Source organism: Protomyctophum parallelum (assembly GCF_964188405.1).
Source record: "Protomyctophum parallelum genome assembly, chromosome: 14".
Taxonomy (NCBI): domain Eukaryota; kingdom Metazoa; phylum Chordata; class Actinopteri; order Myctophiformes; family Myctophidae; genus Protomyctophum; species Protomyctophum parallelum.
Window position 1 is genome coordinate 44,575,417 of NC_139709.1, and position 10,000 is coordinate 44,585,416.

The 10,000-nt window shown below is 44.1% G+C and overlaps 1 protein-coding gene across 1 annotated transcript in view; it reads right to left on the minus strand.

Annotated features, from left to right (window-relative positions):
- The window catches only part of LOC310870913 (disco-interacting protein 2 homolog C-like), a 256,194-nt gene that overhangs the window by 44,996 nt on the left and 201,198 nt on the right, over positions 1-10,000 (minus strand). Inside the window, 10 exon segments of the mRNA XM_083782282.1 lie at positions 654-719; positions 721-772; positions 1,915-2,123; positions 3,066-3,202; positions 6,460-6,599; positions 7,542-7,656; positions 8,340-8,459; positions 8,783-8,876; positions 9,031-9,095; positions 9,447-9,549. Of these exon segments, the coding sequence (XP_083638408.1) occupies positions 654-719; positions 721-772; positions 1,915-2,123; positions 3,066-3,202; positions 6,460-6,599; positions 7,542-7,656; positions 8,340-8,459; positions 8,783-8,876; positions 9,031-9,095; positions 9,447-9,549 (1,101 nt within the window).

Sequence of the window (10,000 nt, forward strand, 5' to 3'; positions counted from 1 at the left end):
TACACAACCTAGATGAACCCTATATGGTTGAGCGGAGGCCGGAGGGCCTCAGGGCTCTATACTAGTCTAAAATAGCCGATCGACAAGCTCACAACGCATGGTCTGAGCTTGTCGATCATGGGATCGACGGCGAATGCTGGGGTTTGCTGCGGTGCTGGGGGGTTCTGAAATGATACTTTGACTTTGGTTCTGTTACATAATATGAATTGATACCAATGCTTTTGTACTATAACTCAAGAGCATTGAATACAGGCGTTTTACTTAAGTTGTAACATAATATAGTATATATTGCAGTATGGTACTTTTGTATTGGATCAGCTCAGTGGCCTTGTGGTTAGAGTGTCCGCCCTGAGACTGGGAGGTCAGGGTTCGATCCCCAGGCCGGGTCATACCAAAGACTAAAAATGGGACCCAATGCCGCCCTGCTTGGCACTCGGCATTGATTGGGGGTAAGTCCCCTAGTGACATACTAGCGTCATATCCAGGGGGTGTACTTGTACATCAAGCTGCCTCACGATACAGAAACAGGAGATAGGCTCCCTATGGGCCTCATGGCTCTGTAAGTCTTACTTTTGGATTCGTGCATGTGTGAGATTGTGCGTCTCATTCTTACTGTACCGTGTAAAGACATGTGCATAATTGCGTGCGTGCACCTGTAATACTCTGCTCATCCACTGGAAGCTGTCCTCCTCGGTGGAGTCGGGTCTCTGCTCTGCCACCCACCACCACTATCCTCTCATCATGAAGCACTGTGATGGAGAACACTGCTATCCTGAAACACACACACACACACACACACACACACACACACACACACACACACACACACACACACACACACACACACACACACACACACACACACACACACACACACACACACACACACACACACACTTTCATGTCAGGCACCCCCGAGTGAATATGTATTTGGCCATGGACCCCAATCACAAACTATTTTGTGCCAGGGGCCCTCATAAAAGATTTGCCTTATTAAAATGTTTCAAAACTATTTTTCAAAACTATGTTTTTTTTAAAGATTTATTTGAAAATAATAATAGCCAATTTAGGTTGAAAAGGCTGAACTGATTTTGACATGCACTACTTTTACTGGGGACCTCCTGGGACCCCCTCAGGGAGTGGTGCGATTACATACAAAGTCAAAGCAAGAAATGCCACTTGGAGTTAAATTGACACCATATATATTAACACTGCAGGGGGTCCCCGTATACATTTCATTATGTGCCTGCAAACAAAACAAGCCCCTGGATTGATATTTGAGTCAACAAACCGTGTTCTAATCTAATTACTCCAGAGTCCTGAGATGACATCTCTCTGTTGGTGGGAACAGCTTGAGGCCTGAGTTGACTCATAAGTGAGTGCCTATATTTCATTGGTTGGAGAAGTACAGTACAGCACTGTACTGTACACGATACAGACAATGCAACTTTTCTAGTGGAGTTGACTTGAGTTCAGCTGTGTCTGTGTCATTTCAGTTCAGTTCAGTCTGCTCTAGGAAACTATCTTGCCTGATATACTGTAATCATTCTTATGCTCCCCATGTCCTCCACTCAACCCAACCTAGTTCACTTCACTTTAGCACTATAAAGGGGAGGGGAAGAAAACTTCGCTGTCGGGAGGAAACCACCTAACTCCATCTTTGGAGCGCTTCGGATAAAACCTCTTAACAATATATAAAGTCACAATACCAACTTTGATGAGGCAGTATTGCATAGTTTTAAAAATATATGGTTTTCTTAATTTTCTGAAAGTTTTATATATTTCCTGAGTTAGGTGGTTTTTACCTGACAGCAAAGATATCTTTTTTCAGAGATACACAATGCATGCACCAACTCTGTGTGTGTGTGTGTGTGTGTGTGTGTGTGTGTGTGTGTGTGTGTGCCTCCCACCCACCTCCCCCTGTAGACAAACTTCATGGGTTCCACGGCCAGGGCGGTCGCTACGATGTCGTCGGCGTTGTGCCTCCGTCCGCCCACCACCATCAGACCGTCCATCTTCCCCGCCACGAAGATCAGCCCCCCGGGGCCGATGAAGCCCAGGAGGCCTGTCCTGGTGAACGCACACTCACTGATGGGAGCACCGCTGCTGGACATGGGGAACACCTGAGAGAGAGAGAGAGAGAGAGAGAGAGAGAGAGAGAGAGAAAGAGGGGGAGAAACACACACAGAGAGAGGGAATTAAGTTTTTTTGACTTACTTACAATTTACAATGCATATCGCTGTTATCTCCATATTGTACCTATTGTGTGTTTTTCCGTAAATGAATGCCGTATCCGTACTCCATCATGCTACAGTACTTCATCATGCTACAGTACTTCATCATGATACTGTACAGTACTTCATCATACTACAGTACTTGTAGACCTGCTATTTTCTCTAATTTGAGATAAAACATTTGGGAACCACTGACCTCAGATCTCTGTAGGGTTTTTACTGTGTTCAGGGAGAGGACACTGGAACATTTAGTGTGCCTCGATCAGCAAACTAATCTCAGTAAAAACAGACAAATGTGCGGTAAACAAGGTACCATATCTCTCCAGATAATGGATAAAGCCTTCCTCGAGGCTTGAGTGTATATATAACCCATTAAGATCTGGGACCAGATTCCACAAATGTTTTCTAAAAAAAAAACCTGTTTCTAAATCATTGTGCTCAAACTTTTGAGCCCCCATCTGAAAATGTTTTGTACCAGCGTCCCCCAGGAAGCAAAGATATGAGTTAAAAACGTTCACCGTGAAAGAAGATTTGCTCCACATTTTCAAGATTCTTTCTAAAAATAGCAAGCTCGTAGCTATGAGCTTGTATATCTGTTATTTTTCAACAGCTAAAGTTTAAAATAATGGTTGAAGTGGATAAAAGATATAAGGCGACACAGATGCGTTCCAGGTCTTCGTGGAATAACAGACACGTACAAATGGATGACACCGGGCCAGGCTATTTGCAGCATCAATCACCTAGTTGAAAGTCATGTCCGTTTCACCAACACAGAGAGAGGTTTGAGAGGTTAACCCTTTATGGCCATCAGGTAAAGGGGCAGACATTTACCTCGAAGGTATTCTTGGTCATGCCTGACAGACCGTAGTAGGAGGTTCCCGTGGCAACCGAGGACACGCACAGCTCTCCAATCTCATCCGTCTTGCAGAGCACAGGAAGTCCATCTGGTCTCACCACACACATCACACCTACAGGAGAGAGAGAGAGAGAGAGAGAGAGAGAAAGAGAGAGAGAGAGAGAGAGATGAGGGTGACAGATGGAGGGACAAAGGTAGAGACAAGGACAGAGAGAGAGGAGACAGATGTCCAGGTAAGGAAGTAAAGCGGAGAGAAATGATGGAGAGAAATGAGAGGTGGACAGGGACGAAGACGGACGGATTGAAAAGGCAAAGGGAGAGAAAAGAAGACAGGAACAGAGAAAGGCAAAAGGTGGAGAGAAGAGGGAGAGAGAGAGAGATTAGATGAATACTGTATTTCCTCAAACACATTCCTTCCTTCAATAAAAAGCTGTGCCCCTGTTCATCTAAGCGGCATTGATATTATTATAGGAAATAGCCTACCATATTTATTTTTTTATTTGCAGCTTAACTACAGATATTTGAATGTGCAATTATAAATAGGATGGACCACAGTAGGCTACTGGGTGGTCTATCTCAGTTGAAGTTATAAATATTAGTTAAATTGATGTGTTGATGTTATTATGGTATTTATTTACCATAAGCAATTATAAGACTAGAAAAGTCGTATGGTTTCACCTGACAAAAAAGTTAAAATGATCAGTGACCACCTGCAACTGCACTGTTTAATATTTCATGAAGACTCAATAAATGAGCCCAGTACATTTTACTGGGTTCAAACTGACACAAAGAATACACAAACAATTGAATACACTGTATGTAACTATACATTAATGCCCTACTTATTGCACATGTGGTGTAGTCTATATTTGCTATTCAGCAGCAGGGGGGGGGGGGTCTGAGGCACATTCCCGAGGGCAAGGTTTGATACCCACCACCCAATACCCCCAAGATTATGTTCCAAGGTTCGTTTCAACTGGGCTAAACAAGCCTGGCAAGAAACAGCAGCCTCAAAAACTTGGCTGGAGTCCGATGGGATGTTGTTCTTGGCCAGTCTGAGCATGCTGTTGTCGTTAATGGGATTTTTTTGTTTGTAAGGTTGGAACAGATCCTAAGCAGCCTGTACTGTGATGTGATTGTACCGTACAGCACACGGCCATCATACGGCATCACTCTCTTTATTCCAAAGCACCATAGGAGTTCCATGCCAAGGAACCCCAAATAGCCATAGCCTTCGGTCTCCCTATTTCGAAATGTTCTTTTAATTAAAAACAAAACAACATTTGTTTTGCCGATAATGGCATGCCCAAAATTAGGACACGGTGGGTTGAAAGTGGTCAAACAATAACATTTTAATTCTATATATTTTGATATGATAAAAACCTGCTTTATGACAGCACAATGAATCCTACCTGGCTGGATGGACAGTATAGCATTCTAGGGTTTTATAATCATCTTGTCTATCTCATTGCAGTTCATGTTCTTCTAGTACTCAAACAACAACCTTCTCTCCGTCATCTCCTCTCCTCCTAACCTTCGTAGTGACCCCAGTACAGAAGACCTCCTCCTCCTGAATATACTAACATGTCCCAACTGATTGGTTCCTCGTGTGGAAGTCCCTTTCCGTCAACAAGGAAATTGGTCAAACATTGGGGTCAAACTTACGAACATACATACATGTTTAAGCAATGGGTTCAGGTCAAGGTTAGGGCCAAAGGCTAAGGAAAGTACTTTAAGACTGGCTCCAGATTTGAGTGCTTTTATAAGCTATCACACACTCCCATAAAATGTACTTATGGAAAACATATGGAGAGAGCCTCTGAACTGAGATAAACGCTAGGTAGAAGTCACTGAATGGCGCGTGCACACACACACACACACACACACACACACACACACACACACACACACACACACACACACACACACACACACACACACACACACACACACACACACACACACACACACACACACACACACACACACACACACACACACACACACACACACACACACACACACACACACACACACACACACACACACACACACACACACACACACACAGAGCCTCATGGAGTCAAATGTGGCACCCTGAAAGTTATTATCAGTTTTTTACTTTTTATATTTTACTTATTGTTCCCAGAAGTAGAGTGACGGATGCAAATACAGTATTCATGACAAAATGTCATTATCTCCCGTGTGTGTGTGTGTGTGTGCTCGCCCCAGCATGGGCACGTTTGCATGCACCCGTGATCGTGTGTGTGTGCGTTTGTGCGTGTGTGAGCGTGCATGCAGATGAGCATTATGTTTAAATTCTGCCATATCTGAACAGTATGCAAATATGAAAATGCAATGCATTTTTATTTTATTGCAGAGTCAGGGCAAGCTTATATATACTTGGCAATGCAGAGGCCTGAGGGCAACGTTTAAATCATTTTCCTCATTCTTATTAGAAAGGGAGCCAATGTAATTCTGCGCTTTAGTCTCGTGATAAGAGGGACTATAGCATTCATTTCATAGTTTCATTATTATTGCTCGAGGCTTATGAACCTCCCTTGGAAGTTGAAGTTATGTTAAATAGAGAGAAAGTTCTAGGAAAGCTGGGTTGGGTTCTACATTAGTGGGACTGACTTCATATCCATATATCCATGCATTAGCTTGGATATGGAATGGGGGTCACATAATACAGTAGGGTCACATGAAGCCTTTTATTTTATTTTAGATAAAAGCAAATGATAAACTATATCTACAACCAGTAAGACGCCTGAGGGCGAGAAGCGACCTATTACACAGTGTTAATGTAACTACTCAAGAGGGAGGGTCCATTTGGTTTTATTTTACACTGGTTTCATTACGGGAAGTCTCCACAATTACAGAATGTAGAAGAATTGTTATTTTGATCGACGTATTGCCTGTTCATCTCTCTCCTATGGTACTACATCAATACAGCCTGGAATTGTGGACAAAATCTTATCCAACTACAACTAAATATTCGATAGTTTTGGGTCTGAGAGGCTAAATGTCACCAAATGGTGATCTGTGGCTCAAATGCCCAGTAATGAATGGGCCTTGATATGAATACGGTCTTAACCCATTCTGACCGGGCACCCGTTTTGGTGTCGGCATCATGTTATGCTTTAGCTATTTAAAAATAGCAGATCTACAAGCTCATATCGCGCCACCGAGTGGCGCGATACGAGCTTGTAGGTCTGCTATTTTTTGAAAAATCGAAGAACGACTGACATTTTTTTAGAATCTGATCTCAGGTCAGAATGGGTTCATCAGGCCAGTGTGTGTCCGGCGGAAACCTCGTATGAATCTGATCTCAGGTCAGAATGGGTTAATGGATGAAGTGGTTCTTACCTCCAGGCATGACAGTGCCCACGTCCTGCAGGGTGAGGACAGACAGCTTCTCCTCCGTGTCCACTCGGATCACGCCGTGACTCAGACCCTGCATGGACAGCACCCCGCGGCCAGGGGGCGGGACTATCTCCTCCGTCGGCCTATAGAGGGAGAGACGGGGAAATAAGAGCCAATGGGCTATATATATGCACATGAACGCCATTTTGGAAAGACCCTCCCTACTTCCTTTACATGCGTTACCGATGATAGTAAAGTAATGAAGGCTCTGTTCCATTCTGGTCAAACAGAGTCAGGGTGCTGCTACTGTGCGGGTGTGTATTTCTCTGAGAGTGTACACATTAATTTGCTTTAAGAGTTACGGAGGTCCTTGCGGTTAAAAAAAGTTTGAGAACTAGTGCACACTGAATGGAACAGAGCCATAATTAGTATCATCGGTAACACCTGGGAAGGGGCCCAGAAATAGGAAGAGTCTGTCACTCTGCATAGAACCCATTGGAGGAGGAGGATGGGATGAGAGTGAATGTGTCTATAGACGACGTGCCCCTGCACTAAAGCGTGTGAGTGTGTGTGTGTGTGTGTGTGTGTGTGTGTGTGTGTGTGTGTGTGTGTGTGTGTGTGTCATATCTTTGCAGAATAAGCGCCTTCCTTCTGTTTTTTTAACGAGCAGCCCTTCACAGCATGTGTGAGTTTAGAAGGCCGTGTATAAAGTCAGTAAACTGGCATTCGACATGCTGTGGCATGGTGTGTGTGTGTGTGTGTGTGTGTGCACACGTGCGTGCACCTTTTCACGGTTAATTATTTCATTACGGGCAGGGTCTAAATGACAGCTCACAGTCCATTAAACTCCTTCAATTACAGCGGGTGGTGACGGTTCGACGCTCCGCTTTAACATGGCAGCCGACCGCTGAGAAAAGACACCTCTTTAAAACTCACAGAGCCATAGCACACCTTCATGCTACGCGTTCACACTACCAACTGGATCAGATCAAAGGTAAAATTATGTGTGTGTACTTTTGTGTACACACACGGTGTGTGTGTGTGTGTGTGTGTGTGTGTGCGTGCGTGCGTGCGTGCGTGCGTACCTCCTGAGAGCCACTGTGAGAGCCTCAGGGGAGCTCGCACAGGGACAGATGACCTCGGGTTTCAGCCCTTTACTCTGGAAGACGTTAAGGAAAGCATCACAGGACGAGATGGACCCTGGGGACAGACATGGAGAGAGGGATGGGGAGAGAGAGAGAGAGAGAGAGAGAGAGAGAGAGAGAGAGAGAGAGAGAGAGAGAGAGAGAGGACGGGGGACACAGACATGGAGAGAGGGATGGGGAGAGAGAGAGAGAGAGAGAGAGGGGGGAGATACATGTGAGACAGTGTGGCATGGACATAGTGAGATGAAGATGGAGGGAGAGGGAGACAGACAGATAGGTTCATGAAGTTCATTCTGAACCAGACGAAGAAAGAAAAAAAAACATCTATCAGACCAGAAGAGGAGGTACTGTACATTCCCATAGAAAGGAGGTGTCATTCACTGCTGCTGTGTTTCCATTTTTCTCCCTCATATATAGTAGCGTTTGTATTTGTTGATGACAGATGTTGTATATAATTGTGTCCCCAGGACTTTTTTGCGATATCCTTTTAGACTTAAAGGGTTAGTACAGATTTTTGGACGTAAAGCTGTAGGAAATACTTGCCATTAATACAGAGGTTGTAAAGGTATTAATTAATTGCCTGAGTCCCTGGGCTGTTTTTTGTGAATATTAAGCAGCGTGTCATGGGTTCGAGTCCCGATCCCGGCGGCCTTTGCTGCGTTTCACTCCCCATCTCTCTCTCCCGTTTCCAAATTGCACTTCAATTCAAAAACTCCCCAGAGTGACTTGTGTTCTTACAGGGGTTTGAGCCGTCTGCCACCACCAGCATGCGTAGAGAAGCCAGGTTGACGTCTCTCTGGTCCCGGTGAGCTACTAGAGCCCAGTGCATGTCCCTGGACTTTACACACGCCACCTTGGCTGGGAGAACACACACACACACACACACACACACGCCACTATGTTACATTAAAAATGACACATTTATATCTCAAGACAGCAGACCTACTCATCACTATTGGTCAGCAGATTAAAAAGAAGACCATACAGCATATCGTGTGCATTTTGCAAAAAGTTTAAACGTAATGTAAAATGTCTTGAGACGACTTGTTGTGATTTGACACTTTGATCAAATTGAATTGAATTGAATTGAATTTTAATTGCATATCTTACGTTAGATATGCGCTCCAGCTTGGTCCAAATAATTGTACTCAAACTACACATAGAACACGGAGTGGTCCTACCTTTGTACTGACACACCTTCTGGATCCAGGAGAGAGGATTGACCTTCATCAAGGCATAGGGGATACTGATGACATGCATCATGTTCATCACACTCTGAGAGAGAGAGAGAGAGAGAGAGAGAGAGTATTGCTTTACATCTAGACTACCGTGGTTACAACATGACAATAATAATGAGCAGATCACATACATACATACATACATACATACAGATAGCACACAGATGACTGTGGTTCAGTGTCATGCTTACCGTGAGGATGCCGTGCCACAATCCTACATCCTTCTTAAAGTCTAAAACATTCACTATGGTCTCAGCTGGAGAGAGAGAGAGAGAGAGAGAGAGAGAGAGAGAGAGAGAGAGACGAGGGATCAGAAGATGTATTTGTCAAACTACTCACACGTACAAGAAGCAAAATGCTATTTCATGCAGTCCACAAAGTAAACAAAGGATGTGAACTTTCACAGGAAAGCAACCTAGCCTGAAAAATAAAAAAATGCGTCCAAATGTAAATACACTCATTTATATCACTGTAGCCTTTGTTTTGATATTGAGAAATGCATTCACGGTAAACGTGAACAATCATAATGTAATAGTGAAGAACTAGTTTAGTTGTAATGGTGAGTATGTGTGCGTGCGTGGCATGGCGTGCGTGGCGTGCACAGTACCTTCCGTGTATCCACAGGACTGCGTGAGGGCCTGGCAGTGTGTGAGCATTGCTATCCTCATTACCGCAACACCTAACACACTGCCGTCCTTACACGTCTTGTACTGAGAGAGAGAGAGAGAGAGAGATTAACCCATTCTGACCTGAGATCAGATCCATGCAAGGTTTCCGCCGGACACACACTGGTCTGATCAACCCATTCTGACCTGAGATCAGATTCTAAAAATGTCAGTCGTTCTTCGATTTTTCAAAAAATAGCAGACCTACAAGCTCATATCGCGCCACTCGGTGGCGCGATATGAGCTTGTAGATCTGCTATTTTTCAATAGATAAAGCATAACATGATGCCGACACCAAAATGGGTGCCCGTTCAGAATGGGTTAAGTAATACACACATTAATTCCTCTGCAACATTCAGACAAACACTCGTTCATCTCGTTTAAATGATACACAAGAGTCTGAGAAACATCACATTATAGAAAAGGGGCCATCTTGACACCTGGGCTGCCTACAAATTAGGGCTGAGTCGATACCTCGTTTAATGACCGAGGATAC